Genomic DNA, 24,102 nt, shown 5'->3' on the forward strand with positions numbered 1-24,102 from the left:
GGTGCACTTTCTTTTTGCCTTATAGTCTGATTTGTCATAACTTCTCCTGCTGCTTTTACACACTCACTCACATAAGCTCAGCGATTCTCTGCGCGATCAACCTCTCATATGTTTAAGCTTGCTGCAGGAGATTTCACTTGTCATGTTTGCATAGTAAGCTAACGATTAATAAGACGATGTCAGAGGAATTGGTGCACAAATTATCATCACTCACAGATCAGTACTGTCGCTCTCTATACACAGTTCGCACGATTGCAAAGTGAAAGCAAAAAAACAAGCGCAAATTCAAACGCGACTTCAATATGTCACATATTGACAGTGGCTCACCGATGCCAATGACATAATTACCCAGCTACATTTCTGAAAGAATGCAAAAGCATTGACATATATTTTTCCTACAATAGCCCGACGGGCAGGGCAGAGATAGATTTTGGTAGCCCGACTGAAAAAATCGCTAGCTCCGGGACGTCGGGCTAGCGATATTGCAAGCCCTGTATCTGATTGAGGAGTCACTCATCTTTGGAAAAGAGAGTTTATTACAGAGAAATGGCTCTTTCCAAAATAAAAGCTATACTATCCGCTTCTTCTGGGCTATATTCTCAGCAGCATAAGGAGAATCATGTGCTAACAGCTGTCTAAATGACTCGGCTAAAGTTAGTAGCATGCTTGTTGTTTTTGTCTTTGCACTAGGATGATGTCGGCGTAAATGTGCAGTCATATTCGTTGTGTTCCCACTAGTGCTTTCAGGTTAATCTCGTTGAAATGACCTTAACGCCACAACACGGCAAATCTCCGTTAACGAGCTACCGCCGATCGCTCCGTGCATGGGGCTAGACGGCCAACACGTTAACGAGCTAACTGCGCTAACACACTAGTTCACACCAATGTAATTGAGCATTGCATGGCACATCCAACATACTGTTTTACTTTAGTCCATGACTCGCTTACCTTCAGGGTCATACGTCACATGAAAACCAAAATAATTCCAAACGCCAGATCTGAATGAGAGTGGGGGAGGTCCATGTTGCTGAGAGCTTAACTTCTGTCTCGCTAGCTTGCCCTGTGCTCTTCCTCCTGACTATGCTGTCTGTGTGGAGCGCTCAGTGGATCTGCGCTCGACAGTGCAGCCTAGGCGGAGTAGTCGAACACAGATTCACTGAGCGCTCAACACAAACAGCATCGTCAGAAGGAAAATTGATAAAATAAATTACAAATGTTGTATTGTTCGATACATATGCGTACCGAACCGAAAGCACTGTATCGAACGGTTCAATATCGATACGAATATCGTTGCACCCCTAACATATATATATATATATATATATATAATATATATATATATATATATAATATATATATATATATATATATATATATATATATACATATATTTTAACTGGTTTTTTTACATAAAATGTGGGACAACAACAACAACAAAGCACACTGATGTTTTAGATGAAAAATGCTGCTAATAAACCTAGAAAAGAAAATATTAAACTATTAAAAAAGGAAACAGTGTTTCTTTTACAAAATTAATTCATGTCCAGGTGTTCATTAGAGCAAAAATACTCACTATTAAACTGTTTGTACTGAATATTGGGGGGGTTAAGATCTCTGTCTAAATACATAAATAAATCTGGGTAAATTCCCAGATGATTAAACATGCAACTATTTTGCTGGTAATACCCGAAATAAGTAAAGAAAATCAACAGCCTATTTATGCAAGATAATTCATAATTATATTGGGGGGGTTGAATTGGTTGGATCAGAATTTTTTTTTTTTTTTTGGGGGGGGGTCATAACCCCCCTGGAAATTATGCCCCTGTTTTGATCGACCTAAATTTAACAGTGACACCTGTGTTGGAAATCTGGTTTAGTCACACAGACCTAGGAGGGCTGATTAGAAAACATTTGCCACTCGATAGGGAAACATTCATATTCCTGAATGGCGAACGGCTGCTGTCGGTCACAGCTTTGTGGCGCTTTTGATTACTTCAGTCACAAACAGGATGTTTGCGTGGAAGATACCAATTTGTCTGCAAACCCTTGCCAACTGCTCTCTGAGTGGCAGTGAAATTATCCGACACAGAGGAGACCGTTTGCCTTTTCAAACGTGTTGGCTTCAGCTGTGAGCTACAACTTTTACTTTGAAGGCGAACATTCTCAGATTCTGGTTTTACTGGACTGTGTTTAGCAGTTAGCCAGTGTTTGCAAACTGCAGGCAACGTAATCAAAAGAAGGTTTTTAGTGAGTCTCCCTTTCAACATGTGTCAAAAATTCAAATTATATACCAGTTTTGACACTTTTATGGAAGTTCTACATACATTCCAAAATAGATTAAAGTTAAAGAAATAACTGTGTTTATGTTGTGTGGGTTGTGGACACATCTTACTTTAAGTAACACAGAATCTTTTTAGATATTTTATGATGTGATAACAATGCTGCTAAACCATCTAAAATAATACAATCAAAAGAAAAAAATGCTCTTAATCACATTTAGTGACTTTAGATCATCTCAGTAGATATTTGGGATTCAGGTATTTGTTTTAGTTTGATACTGCAAAGCATTTGCACTCCCAGAGTGTATGTTACTGTAGGATTAGTGACATATGATGAATTCAGAGGGTTAAAACAGGTCCACACTATTTTGTACCAGTGACTTTCTGTCATGCAGAAGATTTTCTTTTTGCAAATATATCTGTTACGTTGCAGTTGGTGAATATCAGCCTGTCTGATATTTTAAAATATGATATTCTTGCCCTCCCCTCACACTCCTCCTTAAACAGCTGGGCTTTTTTAACTGTGGGAAATAACAGGTCCGCTGGGAGAGTCGGACCCCTCTGCATGTGTTTACACAGCACTCAGCCCAGTGAACATTGGAGTGTGGAGAGGTTTGGCAGGGTGGACGGGTGAGAGGCTTGGTGATGCTGATGGATTAGCAGGAAGGATGAGGACAGGCCCTAGGGCCCCTGTCTGGGCTTGCCTGAAGTCTCCAGCTCAGAGAGAAAGTGGGAGGAAAAAAGCACAGTTAATACACCCATACTGGCACTAAATCAGTCTCCACCTGCAGACATACACATCCACACACATCTAAACACTCTCAGAACCTTTTCCACGCTAAAGAGAATCAATCTTCAGTTAAAAGGGTGCCGCCCACCACCGGGCCTGATATTTCCAGCGCGTGCACATTGTCTCTGGGTGACCTTTCAGATCAATGGCTTTCAGAGTTTACAGTGCTCAATTAGCCTGAAGTGCCTGTGGTAATCAATATGGTTAAAATGATCATAATTTACAGCACTGCCAAAGCAGCCCTCAATATTAGTGTGGCGGTGCTATACAGGAAGATGAAAACAGATTCGGCACTGAGCGATTTAAGTGAATCAGATAACAGTCCGAATCATAAGATGGACAAAAGAAAAGCCTGTTTTTGTTACAGGAGCTTGTTTTCTTCCAGGTAATATAAAGAAAAAGAGCAGAGCATTGTGGACAGCTTGTAAACTCCTGACAAAAACGCTGCGATGAGATAAGAATAGCAGACAATCATTTCTTCGCCTTAGCTTCACTGCTATGACAACTTGTACAGTATGTTCTGTTTTCCACGAACGGCTGTCTGCATTTATAAATTAATCACACCTCCAGGTGCACAGGACTGCAGCCAATGATTATGCCAATTAATTCCTTAATCACACAGTCATTTGGTCTATGAATGCAGCTATCTTTAATATAACTACGTATATGCTTTTCAGATCATTTCTGCAAACAGCTGCTCTGCGACCCTTTGGAAAGCACACACAGTTGCATACCAGTGAAACAAGCGATCACAGAAGAATATAGCAATATCTCCAGTTTATCCAATTTAGATCTAAAGCTTCTCCTTTGGCAGAAAACATTTTACTGTATGACAATAAGGCTGGCTTTTGGAGGGGAAAAAGTGAAAGATTAACCTATAAAAAAACATACGCAAAGGCTGGGATGAGTTTGGAACTGAGAAAAGTGTCTCTAATTATTGAAAAATGTTCTCACACTGTGAAGCATCTCTGACCTTCTGTCATCCAGTGTCCATCTGACTCTACTGATCAGCTGTTAGTCAGCCAATAAAAATCAACGATTATGCCAATTATTGATTTATGTAAATTAGATTTTATTTTTAGTGTCTAACTGAAGCACTTCAGCAGCTGATTACACTCAGTGATCTAATCAGGAGAGGTGCAGGTCAACTTAAGAAGACTGACTGAATTCAGTTTACTTGTTTCTGTTTTACGGTGCTGGTTTCAGTCACTGTTATTATGACCCTAATAACAGCATACAGCAATAAAGTGATAGAGCATCCTCAAAACTGGTGTTGAAGGGGAATTATTGTGCTTGTTTTCATTCTTTACCTTTGTACCTTTAAGCCAACTTTCTTCTCATTGGCTGGTCTTTACAAGCAAAAGGTCTGAACAGCATGTGGGTCAGGACGCTATGCTAGCGATATCTTCTCTATTTAGACTGAAACCTGAACTGAAGTCCAACGCTTTTGCTGCTGTAACATGTCATAGAGTTTGCTGTGAAAATTGTAAAAGACCTCACTTTGTGGCAGTGTTTGATTGAATATTGAACTCATTTTTCCGCACTGTGTTAGCAGATGTGTAGCTGGCCTAAAATATACAAGACAGGAATGAGTCAGCGAGTTCGTGACCTGAAACCATCTCTGAGGCTAAAGCGACTGAGAGATCAGCTCTCGGAAGAAGATTGGGGTGGCCGAGTGCTCTGAGGATAAGTGGACAAAAAGAGTGATTATAGTGTTGAGTCCGTCCCAGATGTTAGATTTGTTGACGTGTTCGTGTCCCTTAGAAACGCAGCTGAAGATCGTGTGAGTCCCATTGTTTGTGAATGAAAGCGTTTGGTTCTGCCTATTCACCAGTACTGATGTAAGCATTTCCAATTTTAGGCTATGTTAGGCAGGTACTTGAGGACTGTGGGAAGAGTGAAAGGACTTCTTTAGCATTTTCATGCAGAGATTTAGGCAGAGTGAGAGATGTTAAGGTTTTTTCTCTCAGTGGGGATTTGAGCCGGTTGACCTGTAAGGATACAGTCGTATTACCACAGGTAATAGCTCGCGCTGGAGGGAGGAGAAATAATCTGTTGCGGGACGTCCAGTGTCCAGTGATGCATCGCCCCCCAGCCCCAGCTTCTCTCACGGTGGAGTGAATCAAGGCCTCGAGGCTCCAGTGCAGTACTACTCATTCGCAAAGTGGAATGAGGGCCAACAGCCGCGCTTCATCGTCCTGCAGTCTATCACTCAATCTCCTGGAATATGAGACAGAAACTGTGCCTGACTAGAATCCTGAATTCCTTAGCGCTTGTATCACTCAGGAAGCGCTCTCGTCTGTGTGATCGTGCTGCCTGCCTGCCATGCCTGCCTGTGTGTCTCTTTGCCAAAGCATTTTTGTGTACACTTCCTACACTGACCAATGCCAGAGCCAAGACAACCAACAATTACATAAAGAAAGCCGCAGCAGTGACAGCAGACTCCATGATGGTTGACTCCAGCACTTTAAACCCTGTGTTTTGGGGTTTGACACACTGTGCTCAGGCATGTTTCTGGGCGCTTTGTGGTTTAGCCTGCTTGGGATTTTGTGTCCACTGTTTTTACTCAGAAAGAAAATTAGCAGCTCCCCACAAAGCCATAGTAAAAAAACAACAAAAACCTGTTATGTTCCTCAAGGTTAAAGCCTTGATTAAAAATCACTGGACCCGAAGCAGAACTGCCTCCTAATTCCGCCTCATTTTCTCTCCCTTTGGCTTCATTCCTTCTTCTAACACGCAGTCCTGACACCTGTCCTCTTCACGGACGCTGTGTTTCCCCAGGCAGTGTGAATGCAATATTAGTCACCTTCTAATTCATTCCCTCCACCTCCTTTCTCTGCAGATTGTAATTAACATGTTCAGAGTTCAAAAATGGGCTTTTATTTATAGCCCCCCTGCCTGCTTTCTCATTTTGGGCGGCATAAAGGAGGGCTCGCTCACAACATGCTCGTTTCCTGGTGCCGGTGATGCCGGGAGCCATTCTGATAAAGTTCATTGTGTCCTGCACAACAAGCATATCAGCAAAAGTCAGAACAAGTTTATACGATATGAGTGTGTCCTTTAGCGTTTTGATTCAAATTCTGAAGCGTATCTTTGCACTCTTTCTCTTCAAAAGGGGTCACGGGCTCTAACTAATTGCTGAAGTGAGACATCAAAATTTCAGTGTAATAGTTACAATGTGATTTCTTCAACAAGCTGGTTATTATGTTTCAAGAAAAAAAATCGTTTTTTATCGGCGGACCTAATCTGAACCTCGGGGGATGTTTGTGCTGCAGTGCCCCGACTTGGAAAGATGTGACTAATTGTCGGCAAAACAAATCTGTGGTGAAACGAAGCGTTCATGACAGGCAGGATGCCAACTTGATGTTCCTCTCCAGGGGGAAAGACATCAGAAATCCTTTTAGAAAACTGGCTTATGAATTTCTTTTAGAGGCTTTTCCGTAAGAAGAAACCGATTTTGTTCTTTTGTTCATCTGCTGCACTATTTTAATTCTTATCCTGACTTGTCTCACGCTCTGATTAGCTCAGATTTCGGCGTATGATATTCGGATTGCGTTCTAGGAGCTCTGTGAAACTGGATGTGTTTAACTTTCTCTCAGCTTTACGACTTTATGTGTTTGCTTGATGACAGGTTGTGTTTTTAAGAGGGGATGCGTAAAATCTGAGACACCATAGGTCAACAAAGCACACTTTCTCTGCATAATAATTACTGAGAGTTGTATGCCTGGAATTTATGCGCAGCAGTGTGCAGTGATAGTAAAAAGAAATTATGCCCTCTAAGGTTTTTCCTGTCATGATATAATAAAAAAAATCAATCTGGTCCTTAGTAAGTCTTAAAATTGGGTAAATCCAACTTCAGATGAACAACAACATGTGCCATATTACACTGTGTTGTTATTTATTCAGCAAAAACTAAGCTGAAATACAGGCGCATTGTGTGAAAACTATGTACATCCAAGGTGTACCGTCACACAGATGGCCTCAGCTTATACTCCAGAAGACTCTGGTTCACAGAAGAGTTGAAGAGCAAGGTGTCCAGATCCTGTGGCTGCAAAACAAACCCATCACCCCTCCACCACCGTGCTGACAGCTGGTATGAGGTGTTTGTCCTGATATGTTGTGTTTGAGTTTCACCAAACGTGGCGCTGTTCACCTCTACTTTGGGCTCATCTGTCCAAAGCACGTTCCAGACGTCTTGTGATTTGTTTAGATGCAACTTTGCAAACTTAAGCCTAAAGCTGCAACTACACTGGATAAGATATGACCATGGAGACCATGGAAAGCTCAACTTAAGCACACAGGTGCTGCCTTTTTTAGTTAGAGAGAAGAGGCTTTCTCTTGGCACTGCCAAAGAAGCCATACTTATTCAGTCTTTTTCTAATTGTACTGTTATGTTAACTGAGGTCTGAGATGTAAGTTTTGGGTTTTTTACAGTCTCTCTGAGCAGTTAACACTCTGACGTCCACTTCTGGGAATACTGACATCTGCCTTGATTGTTTTCCACTTGTGAATAATCTTTTCACTAAAGAATGATGGATGTCAATTTTTTCAGAAATGGTGTTACAACTTTTCCCAGATTGATGGAAAGCAACAATTGCTACATTAAGATCACACCTGAATGCTCCTGACCAGCAAACTGCCAAAAACCTCACCTTTTATAGAGGTGCTCACACTTGCTGATGATCGATCAATCAGGTAATCAAGTGTGCTTGATTAGCAACACCTGTCTACTGTTCACCCTCTTAATTCCTTTGGAAGCAGTAAGGGTGCACTTAGTTTTTCACACACTGCTTCAGCATAATAGTACAGTGCACCGTGTGTGCATTTAAAGGTTTTCTCTGCTTCAATTTGAAGTAAATGTCTTTGGAGTTTGGACCGTTTATTATACAAATCAAGCAATTTGATGTCTTTTTTTAAATGAAATATAAGATATGACAGTGCTCATGCTCACTAGCTTCTTCACCCTTGTCAGTGTGACTCAAACTGTGTTTAATTTGTTTCAGCAGGTTAATAAACAGTCAGGAAAGTTCTTGAAAGTCAGTTACGTCAAATCCTTCTATTGTTTTAGGTGTAAGCAGAAAAGTTACATACTGTAAACTGACCTCCAAAAGCTTTTTCCACTGTGTTTCTTCTTCTTCTGCATTTTAATGACTAGGTTAGTATTCCCTTGCATGATCAGATTTTTGCACATGTTGTTAAAAGTACTTCTTCTGACAAATGTCCCTAATCAGCTGTTGCTAATGAAGAGACAAAGTGAAAGTGAATGGAGGAAAAATTGCATTGTTTTGCTTCCCAGTGCAGAAAGATTTTGATCACATTGTCTGTTCTCTGTGAGAATTAGTTTTGTGCCGTGTCAACAGCAGATCCTTACTTTTTTCTATTTCAAAGATAGTTATAGTTGCAGAAAGTTGGAATAGTTACATCAACTTAATCCATGTGGACCCTGGCGAGCTGATGTGAGTCAGCACAGTTCCAGCACAAAATACTGAAGGTCTTCCAAAGTGCTTGGCAGGGTCTGCGGGTACACTGATAAAGCAGCTTTCAGTGGGCACTAAATTAAGCACTCTGACACCAAGAGATATAAAGCCTAAGGAATCGTTTGTGGATGTGACTTTTTCTACATTTCTCGCTGAAATTATGCACAAACGCAGTGAAGCATTCCAAATCATCTACTTGTCAAGTTTGTAAGTCTCCTTTCGGCACCGCGGCGTCAGGTGGGAACCAAGAGAAAACAAGAAAACAGTAAAACAAGCAGAAACTGAATGAAAGAAAGGGTGCAGACAGGATCTTCATGCTGCGATTTTACTGCCTCAGTGTCTTTGAAAGATTTCAGGTGGAACCAAAAGCGGTTTGTGAATCAGGGATGTTGACAGGCGTGAGTCAGGCCAACAAGGGTGCTCGACAGAGTCAGGGTGAAGGTATGCAGTGGCTTTGAGAGGCAGTGAAAGAAATGCAGAGGGGTAAGATTTCCTTTCTCACAAAAGAGGAATAGCCTCGTTAGGAGGAGAAGCCCCCGTCCTCCTGGGGAGGTTTATTTTAGGTGTCCCTCGGTGGTCTGCCCTCAGTGCCCTCCCAAATCCTTGACAAAAGACCCTGGACAATCAGATATACTGCCATCCCTGCATCACAGTACTTCTGTGTTCACAAGAAGAAATGCAGGTGCATGGGTGACTCATCATGGCTCACAGAGGGACATGCTGGGAAAAGAGCAACCATTTGTCAAGGGCCCTGTGTTGTGTTTATGTGTACTTTGCCAGTTTTCCATCGTATATTAAGGATCCTTTAAAAGGAAATAGATGTCTACACATCAGTGGAACGGTATGCGTAGGTGCCTCTTGGATTAGCGTATTTAACTGCTGTTGACGGGATGTAGCCTGGGCTGCTTTGTCCACACGAATTTGATCTGATTAATGACTATTAGGGATAGGATGAGTGTCAGGAAGTATTAGAGGTATGCGGAGAACGAGACAGGGAGTGAATAGGTGGCCACGGAGACCAAACAAGAGTGAGATTATCCACACTGGAAGATAGTTTTGGGAGTTTTGGCTCACTGCCATGAGGACTCCTACTTTATATCTGGAAGTATATGAAATGATTTTATAGCAATTATATGACATTGAAAATAACAATTATGTCATAGCTCAGTGATAAAAGTATCTTATAAATGTTTTCCAAATCTCAGAGTTGTTATTTTTCTTAATATGGAAGTTAAAATTTATGTCTGGGTCCTGGATCATACACCAGGATTCCTGGCTCAGTTTGTGGTCTTTAACTTCAGAGACTGAAGGTGACTTTTAATTGTTCTCCTAAAACAGTTATGTGCAAATTGTGAGGCAGTCATCCCAGACCCATTTCATACTCTTCCTCTGGCCACAATAAATTCTTCCCATGTGCATCAACACCCCACCCCCGTTAGAGCAGATTGGTCTCTTTGCTTTTTGCCTTTGCCAACGCTCATTATAAAGTGAATCTGTCAGCCTCCTCTTTGAGCGAATTAGCATCTTAAGCTTCTCCACTTGCTCTCGCTGCCTCTCTTCTCCAGTGGGGAGAAGAGAGGCAGTCGGGGCCCCTCGACCAGTGCCTCTGGTTGGGGGGCCCCGAGGGAGGAGCGGGGAGGAGGGACGGCAGCGAGAATGAAATGCGAGCGTTAGAGAAGAGACGGAGGGGGAAAAGTGGAAAATGCTCCTTACTAGTTAAACCCAGTGACCTCTGTCTCATTAAAGAGAAGCAACATAAACTAAGAGTAGAGGAATCAGCAGTTCCCCTTGTTCCAAAACCCAAAAAATCTGCCATGAGCCTTTTTTAAACTTTGTGTCTGGATGAGTGCGACGAAAATTAAGTTTGTTACAAATTTACATTAATAGCCCAATCCTAGTCAGGTCACCAGGGGGAGGGGCAGGAGCTTATAAGCCTGAAGGCAAACAAGCCTGAAGTCATAACAGGACCGACAGATGAACAGACGTCCGCGGCCTTCTGTGATGCATCTGAAGCAGAGAAACACTTGTAAACAAGTGGAGAACAAGCATTCTTTGTCAGGTTTTACTTTTAATCACGTCTACTGCTCTACTATGGAAAATAAGGAAAAAAATAGATATAAGAAAGCCATAATGTTACAGTATGTTTATAAAACTATACACTCATAAAAGCTTGGAACTCAGCAGCAGCTGCTGACCTTATAAAAGTGCTCAAGGTGTTCTAGTTTTATACCAACTTGAAAGAAACAGTTTGAACATTGTACCTAAAGGCACAACAACTAGCCTATTAGAATATAATTGGAGTATATTACTGTTTTTCAAAGTCTCATTTCCAATAAGCTGATGGCTTATTGGAAATAAGACAAAAATGGGGAAAATCAAACACAGGGTGGGGTTACAAAGGACACAGTTACAAAGGAAAGAAGAGCAAAATAGGAGGCAGTTGCTGTGACAGTCTGTGTGCCAAAGTCTCCTTGGGCAAGAAAGTGAACCCTGTTGTTCTATGATTATAGAACAATGTTAGTTTAAAATATAATTCTATTAAAATAGAAGACAGTACCAGAATGTGAGTGAATCGGGCAGAAAAATGCTATATAAAGACCAGTCCACTTATATTTTTAATAACAGTGTTTGTTTTTTTTACTCTAAAAGCCATGCAGGGACAAAATGTTAAGAGTCCTCAAGCACAGTGCAGAGTGGATGAAGTCAATTACAGTTTGAGTACCTGTCGTTGAGGGATGCTCCAAAAAGAAGTAAAGTGAATATAATTGCAACGTGTCAGACAAAAAGATTTTAATTGTCTGCACCATATTTGGAAAAAATCAGCTTCAGGAATTCTGATATATTTGGTTTACAAAAAACAATATTTTCTGTTTTCAATAGAATTCCAAGGTGGAGGTATGCAGTCTCTGCATTTTAGACAGAATTGTGGGGAAAATAATGTTTTGTCCGGCCAAGACTCAAACTTGGGATTTAACATTGCATTTGCGTGCTGTATCCACACTATGAGTTGCAAACTTTCACTTTCAAGAGCAGAAATTCAGGAGAAGTTTTGCAATCAGTGAGAACAACCTGAGTGTAAGGAGCATGGATTAACTGGTGTGAGCAGAAATACGTGTAAAAGCAGAGTAGTGTGAATCTGCGCATTGCCGTGTCTGAATGTGAAAAACACAAAACTATTTATGTCGATTTATAGATTTATACACAACATCCTGTACTGTCAGGTGGTCTTCTTCTTCTTCTCTTGCTGTGACAAATTTTTGCACATCTTTGCATGTTACTGTTCCCTGTCAGTAAGTGCCATGCTGACCTTGTCCATAAAGACACCTCTGCACCTCTAATGGAGGTTAAAAACTCCACAGTGAACCTTTAAACTATAACCTTTTTTTTAAATGCATCTTTGCAGACATCTGTTCACACCACACTGAGGCTTTTCCATCTAAATGAGAAGTAGTTGTTTAACTATATAAAATACAAACTGCACAGTTAGCTCCTGTTGAATTAAGGCAGTGATTCAAATCAGCAAAGCGCTTCATTATGTCACTCTGAGAGAAGAAGGATGGAATAAGGGAAAGTAGATTTCTTATAGTGACGCAGCAGATTGTATCTCCAATCCATCTGTCTCTGGCTCAGATAATCAAGTCGGTGTTTACAGTAACTCGGTGCCATTTCTCACCTGTCACCAGCGTCTCGTTTCAGACCGAAGGAACCGGGATGATTAGCTGTGACTGTGGCCCACTGGTCTGTGTGAAGGCTGCTGACTCATTCCTCGTGTGCATGTGTTTCAGGCAGATGGAGAAATGAGAAAAGTCAACTGACACTGTTACTTATTACATTAATGGCTTGAACAGTCCCCACGTCTGTAATTTGACTGTTGGCTTATTGAAAGTAAAAATACTTTGGTGGTATGTGATTATCGTAGCCCTGAAAACTGACAGTTTTTATTACACAGCAACAGATTTTACCTTTTAGTTGACTGTGAGAGGGTTTAATGGTTTAGGTTCTCTAGCATATCAATCAAAGCTTATTTCTGGTGGGTTATCATACATCTATCTACCAGTGTTGTTTAGGCAAGGCAAGTTTATTTATATAGCACAATTCAACAACAAGGTGATTCAAAGTGCTTTACAGAGACATTAAAAAATAAAAAGCACAATTTAAAATTGATTTAAAAAAAAGTAGATAAAATCAGTAGTTAAATGTAAGTTTTGAAATTTAAGCTTAAAAGTGTGGATTTGGTGCTTTATTCAAATGCAGCTGAGAATAGGTGAGTCTTCAACCTGGATTTAAATAAACTGAGTGTTTCAGCTGATCTGATCCTTTCTGAGAGTTTGTTCCAGATATATGGAGCATGAAAGCTGAATGCAGCTTCTCCGTGTCTGGTTCTGACTCTGGGAACTGATAAAAAAACCGGATCCAGATGACCTGAGGGATCTGGAAGGTTCATACTGGGTCAGGAGGTCACTGATGTATTTTGGTCCTAAACCATTCAGAGCTTTATAGGCCAGCATCGGAACTTTAAAGTCTATCCTCTGACGGACAGGCAGCCAGTGTAAAGACCTCAGAGCTGGACTGATGTGGTCCACTTTTTTGGTCTTAGTGAGGACTCGAGCAGCAGAGTTCTGAATGAGCTGCAGCTGTCTGACTGATTTTTTAGGTAGACCTGTAAAGATGCTGTTATAGTAATCAAGCCTACTAAAGATGAATGCGTGGACTAGTTTTTCCAGGTCCTGTTGAGACATCAGATCTTTTATCCTTGATATATTCTTAAGGTGATAGTAAGCTGATTTTGTTATTGTCTTAATGTGTTTTTCTAAGTTTAGGTCTGCATCCATCACTACACCCAAATTTCTCGCCTGGTTTGTGGTTTTTAGGTGTATAGACTGTCTCTGGTGACCTGTAATCGTTTTTCTTTGGCACCAAAGACTATTACTTCATAACCAGTCGTTAATTTCCTCAATGCATTTACCAAGAGCCTGTACAGGGCCTTGGTCTCCTGGTGACATTGTGATATATATTTGTGTGTCATCTGCAAAGCTATGATAGTTTATTTCGTTGTTCTTTATAATCTGTGAAAGTGGGAGCATGTAAATGTTAAACAGAAGGGGTCCCAAGATGGAACCTTGGGGAACTCCACATGTGATACTTGTCTGCTCAGATGTGAAGTTACCTATTGATACAAAGTATTTCCTGTTTTCTAAGTATGTTTTGAACCAGTTTAGTACAGTTCCTGAAAGACCTGCCCAGCTCTCCAGTCGTTTGAGTAATATGTTGTGGTCAACTGTATCAAATGCTGCACTGAGATCCAGCAAAACTAAGACTGACATTTTTCCACTGTCTGTATTCAGACATATGTCATTAAACACTTTGGTCAGAGCGGTTTCAGTGCTGTGGTTCTGTCTAAAACCTGACTGGAAGGCATCATAGCAGTTATTCTGTTTTAAGAAGTAATTGAGCTGTTGAGAGCTGTTTATTAATCACACTTTCCTGTTCTGTCTCCTTAGGGGTGCCATACTCATACGTGCAGGAGCAGGCGAGAGATGAGGATACAGCTGTTGACGTGAAGCTTTACAGTCACCGGTGGAGGAGATGGCTCCCCCCAAAGCCTCGTAACATGGACAGTAACAGAGCCAGTCAGGAGCAGGACCAGGAGCGTGAACAGGAGGAGCCTGAAGGCTTCCCAGGCCTGGTTTCAGCAGAGGAAGCAGACAACAGCTCCCAGATAGAGGTAAGCAACGATCCAAGGACCAGATCTTATTTTTATCACAGCTTCTTTTTCTTTTTTTCCTTTAGAAGGCTAGGACAATAAGTCAAAAGCCAAGCATCAAGCTTTAAAAGTAAAGCTTGTTTTACTGCATATGCACAGATTAGGCAATAAAAGAAAGCAGCAGGTAAGTGAACCATACTTTCAATTGCTTTAGGTTAGAAGCAACGTCTGGCATGCTTCACTGGTGTTTAACGGCCAGTAAATGCCTGAAGATGCCATTCTTTCAGTCTTGGAGATGCCCAGTAAATGCACTGGTATGTCATTGTTATTTAGGCACTTCCTCACCTTGTAGTGTTACTGCTACTGTCCTTACAAAGGCTTTCCTGCAGATGTTGGCATTCTTGGCAGGTTATCTAAGAGTCTTAATTATGGGGGAAATTAAATGGGGGAAGTGAGCGTGTATTTTTGTTGTGGAAGATGCAAAAAACAAGTGTGCTGGAAAGTTTCAGTATTAATTTCCTCTCACGACAAGAAGGTCCTGGGTCAAATCCAGTCAGTGGGTTCAGGTTAGATTAATTGTCAATTCTAAATTGGTTGGAGGTGTGAATGTAAGCTTGAGCAGCTGCCTGTCTTTCTGTGTTAGCCCCGTCATAGATTGGTTACTTGCCCAGGCTGTATCCCACCTGTGTCCCATGGCAGCTGTCATACGCTCCCCTGCAACCCTGATATAGAAAACGAGATGAAAATAGATTGATGGAAACATAAGAAACATCCAGTTTTCTGTTACATCTGATTTCATAACCAGGTGCTTCTCTCATAACGACATAACTTAACCGTAATGGTTAAATCAGGGGTGTCACACAAAACACTTGGGGCCAGAATCAGCCTGGCAAATGTGAAGGAGATTTTGAACTTTTAACTGTGTTTTCATGGGTTTTACAGCTTTTCTAATTATTAAAGACCCCCCCCCCCCCCCCCACTGACATCCATAACACACCAAAGTACAAGAAGATTTTCTGCCAATTAATGAAAACTTTCTCGAAATTTATACATGTAATTACAAGACAGTCTGAGCAGTGAACTACCACAAACCTTTTCTGTAACTTTACTTAATATTTATCATTTATCAATCTTCCTCTGACCCCAACCGGTCACGGCAGATGGCTGTCCCTCCCTAAACCTAGTTCTGCTGGAGGTTTCCTTCCCACCATTGTCAAAACATTTGCCCAAACATCAAAGTCGCCTGTAAGTTTATATTAAATAATATGTTAATGAAAGATGTTAAAAGTTCTCCTGCAGTTCACAGTTTCTGCATTTTCACTCACCAGCCTTAATTCATTTCTTGTGTTTGACCGACGTCACGCAGTAAATCCTCCTACTAGTATGAAATGAATGAATCAATAAAGTCCTCTGTTGAGCCAGACCCAAAACTACTCTTAGGTCGCTTCCCTGGAGCAATTATAAATCTCCTTACAAGAGTGGATGTTTAGTAATGAAAAAAGAAGACGAGGAGGGGCCTTTAAGGATTAATATTTTATATCAAATTAAGCCCAGCCCTCAGGTGTTCATTTACCTTCTATGTGGGACTGGATCCTTTTAAATTTGACCTCAAAAAGACCAGAACAGGAAATTAACCCAGCCCCCTACAATGTGAATGGTCTGGAGGACCTGCTGGAGATTAATAGCTGCTCTCAATCTGTGTTTGTATCTATGTAAATGAGAGGCATCGCCCGCATACCTTGTTGTGGCGCCTTGGATGGCACGCAGCATGGGGGCGTTCAGCTGGGTTGTAGACAGCTCGTTAAGTTTTCCCGTGGCCTCTAATCATCTCAGGTTCACAGCCCTGTCTCTCTCAGTGACAAGGGCTGAGAAGCTTTGATCGTCAGCTGTAATCATTCACGCTCAAATTCGTGTGTAAGCACACACACACCACTTTAAATTTCACACAACTGTAAACACGCTCGGACTACAGCACGCACCTGTGCTCCGTTTGTCATAGCCACGCACATTTATGCTTACATAAGTGCTCGCCGCCACTCAGACATGTCCCGTCTTGTTGTTTTTTGTCTCTCTGAGCCTCATTTGTTGTTGCAGAATGGAAAAAAACAGTCGACAGCACAAACACCCCGTCAGTCCTCCCTGCCATTACTCAGCACACGCACTCCCTCACCTGCCACCAGCAGAGCCTTCATATTCAGAGGGCAGAAACAGTAAACACTGAGCTCAAGGCTTCCACGCGGCAGTGAGCTGAATGGGTTTAAAGACCGTCCGCTCAAACAGCTTTAGCTGTGTCCTGGTGGAGAAATCTACTCTTTGACACTTTAGCAAAGGTATATATCACCACTCAGTGATGGTAAACACATCCCAGGAGTTATTTTGTACCCTAATTTATTTTGTTGCGCGAGTCTTCAAGCTGCTTTCAAATAGTGATTTACAACCAAAATTACCTGTCAAAACAAATGTGAATCTAAGCTTGCGCTGAAAAAGGTCGTATAGCTGCATTACACTCCAGTCTGTTGAAATTACTGCCTGTCATGCCATCAATTTCTCGCTGTGTTATTGTTGTTCGTTGATGTGCAATAGTGGGTCTTAAGAGATGCCGTTATCCAGTGATTTTGTCAAAGTGAGTAACAAAGACTTGTGGTAATTACTGACGCTTTGCATCAGTTTGTTTAATGACAGCAAGTTTGATGCTCTTCCAAACTAAAAGACTAAAAAAAATCCCCAGCTATCTTTGTGAAAACCTGTTGGGGTTTCAGACCATATGAGCAATGAAATGTAAAAGAATTTCACACCCTATCAGGTCCTGTTTGGTTTTAAGGTTAAAGTAAGAGGTGGAGCAAGCAGCAGTCGTTCGAAGGCGGGGTTGTCGAGCTCATTTTACACCGTGGGCCACATAGAGCCCACTTTGGTCTTCAGTGGACCAGTGAACTCCTCTTTCTGTCAGTAAAAAGAGCATTAAATACATATTTAATCCCTGAAATATCTAAATATAAGAAGAAGTTCAGTTTCAGCCACATGTCTCGGTTTTTCTACATGATAAAGACACGCTGCTGCTGTAACTCTTTGGGCTTAAATTGTAATAAATAAATGTAAAAATTACAGAAAAGGTTCTGGTAGCTTATTGCCCACACTGTCATGTAATTATAAGGCACAAAGTTTTTGTTAATTTTAGTTATTCTTAATTTTTTTTTAATCCGAACTCTATACCCACCTTCACATTTTCCAAAGCTGTCCAGTGGGCCAGTTTGGAGTTTTTGCCGGGCTGCTTGTGTTTGACATCCCTGCTTTAAACAAGAACGAATCTGAGATCGGCATGCAGCACCTAGGCAGCTCACTCTCTGGGCAGTATTTACCGAGTTTATAGCATTTACAGTTTGGGGTGCAAAGAGGAGGCTTTTTTTATTTTCTCTGCTCTAATTATGCTTCAAATATTTTTGAGCACAATTATTTTTATTGCTTCTATTTATAGTACGTTGTGTTGTGTTTGGTAAATATGCTAAAACAGAAAAAAGTTAAATGCTTAACCAGCTCTGAATTTATGAATACGATTTTTTTTTCTTATTTGGTGCATTTGAGAGAGGACAGAGCTAGAATACAGAGAAAACCCAAATCAGTAAATACTACTTGTTGTCCAATTCCACTTTTTTGCTTGTTGTACAATGCAAATAATTAAAAATGTAGAGTTTGTGCTAAAAAGAAGTCATTTTTGTGTAACCATTTAAAGTCAGTTTGTCAGTTTGAAAAAGAAAAACACAACTTTACAACCGTACAGAGACTCACAAGGCCCCAAACTTTACGTTTTTATGCGTGTTTTATCCAAGAATGGACTGAATGCTTCCCAGTTGAACTCATCCGCATCAGTGCAGGTGAAAAAATCTGTTGATCTTTTTCTTTCTCCTTCCTTTTGAGGTCATTCTGTGCTTGTTTAACACACAAGTTAGCCAATAGCAGCTTTCCTGTCACCTCTACATGAAGGTTTTAACCACAGCGGCTTAGACAGCAGACTGTCTGACGCCTGAACGACTGTTACTCACTGCAGCAGCTCTCCGGATCATTAACCCAGATTAAACGGCTTCTCTGCTGTAGGTGTCCTCAGGTCACTGTACGATGGAATAAGAAAGGCAGAATCAAACTGTAGGAACGAGTCAGGGTGTCTGAATATAAGCCAAGTCTCATCAGCAGCTGAGCACACTGAGGTCTCTGCACACCCCGACATGCTCGCAGCTTGTGGTGGTTCTGTTGTATTTTTCATGTTTGTTATCTAATGGCTACCTTTCAACATGTTATGCAATTGTGGCTGCAGGCACTTCATGTACAACATAGTTTTATTTTTTTCTGTTTTGAAGAACATGAAGGAAACTATAAAAATATCTCTGAATTTTTATCCCATAAATCACAACCTAATGGTAACTAATGCCATTATTTTTTAATGCACAATACTTCTTTAATTTCCTGTTGTAAGGGATCATCTAAAATCCTCCAAAATTAACAGTATCAATAGATCGTGAGGGAACAGCTGCTATGTATTTACATCTTTGTATTGTGCTGAAGAGATATCAAATAAATTTGAACTAAGGCAGTGGCTGTGTTTTCATGTAATACTGCTTTCTACCACAAGGTCATACACAGAGTTCATGTAACCGTTATTTAACCAGGTAAAGGAAAACATTTTCAGCAGCGCAAGACGAAGGAAATCGGTTCAGGACTAAAAATGTTTTTGTCATGGAGGAAGAGCTCTGCCTTTAATCAGTGTAGGAAAGGTAAACAGCATAGGCGAGGGCAGGTAAAAGGTAAAACAAGTCAATACACAAGAAAATCCAACATTAATACAACAGAATAAAACAGGAAACAGGAAGAAAAGACAAGTTTATGCCGTGAAAACTTTACATCAGAGTTGAACAAAGACAAGGTGGCAGTGGGGATAGCAAGGCTGGAGGCATTTATACCCAAGAGGACACGTGTGGCACAAAATAGGTGAGAAACAGAGCAAAGGATGGAAGTGCAACTAAATGAAATACACAACAAACAGATTTTTTTTAAGCAGGAGGCAACAAAAACCAAGGTTCACATCTCGACAAAAAGCACCAAGAAGGTTTAAAGAACAGCAGCACACAGTTAAGTACACATACACTAGTAAAACACTGCCCCCTGTGGTGAAAGTGTTAAAATTATAGACCCTTTAGTGAATATCCACCATTTTCCATGGTGTCCATGTAACACGGACAATGCTGAGTATTCTTTGACGCAATCTGAGAACCGGTACATAACTACAGTAACAGTCACGCAGGAAAAATGCACTTGTGAAATATAAGGCGGTCAGGCTCTCACTTGCTACAAAGGCTCAGTGTTTAATTCCTTCTCATAATTAAAGTTAATATTTTCAAAGTGAAAAAGATAAACTGAGAAGGGAAGACGACCTGTCCAAGTGTGAGGCTTTATTTCTTCTCTGAGTAACTAATTAAAACATGGATGCTTTTGTGCTTTTACCTTCGGGTGAAGATGCACTTGTTCTAAATATTGAGAGGGAAGCCTCTCTACCATCTCTACAAAAATCTACGCTTGTGGCTGATCGGACTCTCGTATCCCTGGAGCCCATGAAAACAAAATCAGCTAGCAGACGACAGACCTGAGCATGTAGGTGCAGCAATCCATCAGTAGTCTGATGATCTCTATAAACTGATATCTACATAAATCTGGAAGGAAGAAACAACCGTCTCAGTGTGGAAGCTTTCTGTTTGTAGTCTGACTAATATTAACATGTTTTTGGGGGGATTTTAAGTCTTTTTGGATATCAAAAGGGTAACATAATGGCTGAAATGCAATCTCAAAACTATCAGCATTAAGCTTTTTATTAATTTGCTATTCTTTTTCTAAATTTTATCTACATTCAAAGATTTTCAATCTGTTCCTTGGGTGTCCACTGGCTACATGAGAACCCCAGTTAACCACAGAGGCTAATGGCATGTTCATGCTGCCAGTAAAGGGGTGACTAGTTACAGTTAATTTTCAATGGAAAGTCATATAAAGCAAAAAGAACACCCGCAAACATTCCTTTCTTTTCCAGGTTTCTCCCGCATTTTAAGACATCTCCGGGCACCCTCCCGTTTTGCTACTTCTCCTGGGAAATTCACAAAATTTACGTGACCCTCAGATTTTCTTTCGACCAATTATAATGCACGGATTAGCACATTTTGTGTGTCATCTTATGTTACCCAAGTTGCCAGATCGCCTATCAAAAAAATCCATGTACATAACCCACAACATGATTCAAGGCCAGCTCGATGCTGAATGATTTCGCTGGCTTCTTAGCTGTCATTGGCTATTTTAGCTTAGTTCCAGATGTGTATGGGTGCTTAAGAGAGTAAAAGTGGCTGCAGCAATTCTATAAAAATATTGTATTTCTATAAGAAAACTGTGTATAAAAAGTAAATGATATTGTGAATGGTGTTAATAGATTTGATGTCTAATTGATTTATTGAGTGTTTGATTTTAAAGCAGAGTTCAGTGTGATGATGATAAAAAAAAAAAAGTCCTGTGGCGCGTGCTTTGATGGATTTATGACATTTACCTGAGAGCAGACATTCAAACAGCTGATGTGAGATAGGTCGTTTACAATACTTTCTGAAAGCTGCATATGTGTCTAAGAGCAGGCAGCTGTGTGGCCATCTTTAGTGCAGCTTTTATGAGTCTCTGCAGAACTGTTTCCATATGTGTCAGAGCGCCCTGGGTGAGGACACTTTCAACGGTGTATTGGTAGAAAGACAACAGAAGGTTTTTGAGAGAGATTCATTTTCCTCAGGGATCTCAGGAAATACAATCTTTGTAGTGTTTTTTTTTTTTTTTTGAGACAATGTGTGTGTGTTCTGAAACTACAGACTCTCTCCACCTCCTCTCCGTTTATGCTCGGTGGCAGGTGGGCATGATTTCTCCCAATTATGAACAGTGATTGGGGAAAAATAACTGTTATACAGTGTCTTCAAAATAGCTTCACACATCAGCAGTCTGATAAACACCCCCACCCACCCCGTGTAAACAAAAAAAAAATTTTGTCAGTTACATGATGCTCAACACTTGTTTTTCGATGCGCGAGCGAAGTACAGCGAGTCAAAGTTAAGAGAAGAATCCAGTGAAATATGCACAAGCCCGTGAATAATATTAACACATTAACTTTAGAAACACTTCCACAGCAGCATGAAGCTGGTCACACTTTGTCAGCAAGAGCATATCTTAAAAAAAGAAATACAGAAGTTTGGTAAACACTGTTCTTCAAGTGCAGACTTCCTTTAAATGAGATGCTAGCACTCTGTTAACGTTGAGAAAGGGCAGACATTGATTTGTGACAGAAACATGCAGAAGAAGAGCGCAGCCCATTTCCTTTTTTAAATACATAACGCCGCATTCCTGCTTCATTACCCTGCAACACAGCGTTTGCAGTCATTGTTCACCGAGACAGGAGATAAAAAGCATTGCACCTTTTCACCACCTCTACTTCCACTCCAACAAAAACTCAGTCCTAGAAATCACCTCGAGGTCCTGTTCGCATACCAAGCAGAAGGAATATGTAGCCCTGACCTAAAGTGAAGCCATTTTTATTTCTACAACGTAATATTACAAATCTGCGTCATTGGGGCTTTACACTCTGCACAGCATTAAACACCCTCTGTCCTTAGAGTTTGAAGTGAGATTGAAAACACCCTTCAGTGAGAGAAATGAAAGTAACCTCCTCAGGGAGCATAAGTGAGGATTAGACAGCAGCACAATGGATGGATGGCGTGTTTACTGAAAAGGAACAGATTCACAGAATAGACAATCAAGGAGACAAAATTACAACAAGTAAACATAAGACGACATACATTTGAAAAAGCTCTACTTTGCTTTATTTTACTCGGGGTTTCCTGCTGTCAGAGGCAACATTTCAAATCTTATCTTTATGAGGAATGAGGAATAAAACCGTCAGCGGCAGAGGGCATGCAGCAGCCACTCAGATGATAAATTGTGCAGACTGCTCCTTTTTCAAATCCCTTATCATGTTGCGACAACACAAGAGAGACATAAAACTCCTTGTGGTCTCTCTGAGATGAAAATATACACTTATGTTCACATCTGGATGTTCAGATCTACACTGAGCTGATATTTAACCAGAGTCAAGCATGTCAGATTGCCAGCAAAAATATATCCGTTTTTCGGGGGTTTATCCATCCCACTTCTATTTGTGTGTTTGTGTAGCTTCCTTTGATGTGTAGTAATAGAGGTGTGGTTTATGGCAGAGACATGTTATTGGATGTCTGAGACCTTGGGGGGGTTACATGCTTCACTACATTCACTATTTATTTGTGTTTCCTATAATTCCTATAAATCCTATAATTCCTATAATTTATAATCCTTATCTTTATAATCTCTTCTGCTATTTGCACATTCTTTACTGTAAATTCCTAAGTTAATTTGTAAATTTTTGTAGTAAATTGTAAATATTGTAAAACTTTTCTTCTGTCATTTAATGGTCGGGCATTGTACAGCTACAAGCATTTCACCCCCATGTCATACTGTGTATGGTTGTGTGTGTGTGTGACAAATAAAATTTGAATTTGATTTGAATTTGTTTCTTAAGGGAGTCATTCAGTTTGCTAATTTTCATTACTTTGCTCGCCTGAGCTGCAGTTTCAGAACCTGCCCTAATTTGTTTGTTTTGTGTTTCGGTTTGTCGAGTCGGTTAAAAGATTCCCGGGGGATAACGTGTTTGGAAAGAGATGTTTACCGCCTTTACACTGCTCACCGTTTAGACTGTGTAATGCCATACCATCTCAGGCAGCTGCTGCAGCTCACGGATGCTCTTCCGATGAACCCACGCTTGTTTAAATTCAGTTTTGAGTTTCTACCTTGCAGCAGTACGGGTGTAGACGTTTCTCAGTGGGTCAGGCAGCTCGTTGGTTTGTAGTCACTTCTTCAGATGAACAAAGAGAGCCGGTAGTGTGTGTAGTCCACTCTGTGTATTTCTGAGTCCATGGAAATCGCTTTAAAGAGCAGCCCCATCAGACAGTTTGCAAATTAAATTCTACTGTAAACCCACAGATGAGAGTACACATTGAATTATACATTAGATGCCTGGATTCACTTCAGTCTGCTCACTGAATGTATTCTCCATTTGTTTCACTGCTCTCTGAAACATGATCACTTGTCCTGAGTTGCATTTAGTCTTTATCAGTCAATGTGGTTCTGTGCAGCCTGAGTTAAGGCTATAGTTTGGGCCCAGTCCAATGATAATCATTGGATTAAATACTGCCACTGTCCTCTGAGATATCAGGTAACCACGTGAATTTAAAGGGATGGCTTTGATTGTCCACTAGCTGCTTTTCCTACCTTCGGATTTCCACATATGAAGGAGCTGTGGTCAAACTACTAGTGCAGGTATGTGAGATCTGCCAGTAGGATGAGTAGAGGATTGTCAACTGACCCATCTGCTGATCTGTATTGTGGATGAACTTGATCTGAACTAACGTTATGCTCAGTAATTATAATGCGCATTTGTTCTTTCCAGCCTGTCAAATGTGTAATTGATCGATTATTTGATCGTTAGTTGTAGATCAGTCTGCGAACCCGTTGGCTGTGGCCTGTCTGTAGGGATGATGGTTAACAACTTCCTGCTTCTTGCAGTGGTGATTCTTTACATTCTGACCATAGATTCAGATAAACTGAAGGTGAATCATTCTCAGACAAAATCTGATATCAGCCAAATCCTTTCCTTTTCCAAATGAGCTGTTTGTGTGCAGGTGTGTCATGATTAAGGAATATTATTTGGATAACTAATAGAACCCAGAAATTGGCTGGTAGCAGTACAAGATCTAGTCCATT

The 24,102-nt window shown here is 40.7% G+C and overlaps 1 protein-coding gene across 1 annotated transcript in view; it reads left to right on the forward strand.

Annotated features, from left to right (window-relative positions):
• The window catches only part of plxdc2b (plexin domain containing 2b), a 117,115-nt gene that overhangs the window by 34,517 nt on the left and 58,496 nt on the right, over nt 1–24,102 (forward strand). The window contains exon 2 of the mRNA XM_026179804.1: nt 14,048–14,271. Within this exon, the coding sequence (XP_026035589.1) occupies nt 14,048–14,271 (224 nt within the window). The remainder of the gene's footprint in view (nt 1–14,047; nt 14,272–24,102) is intronic.

This window comes from Astatotilapia calliptera, chromosome 9 (assembly GCF_900246225.1).
Source record: "Astatotilapia calliptera chromosome 9, fAstCal1.2, whole genome shotgun sequence".
NCBI classification, from domain to species: Eukaryota; Metazoa; Chordata; class Actinopteri; order Cichliformes; family Cichlidae; genus Astatotilapia; species Astatotilapia calliptera.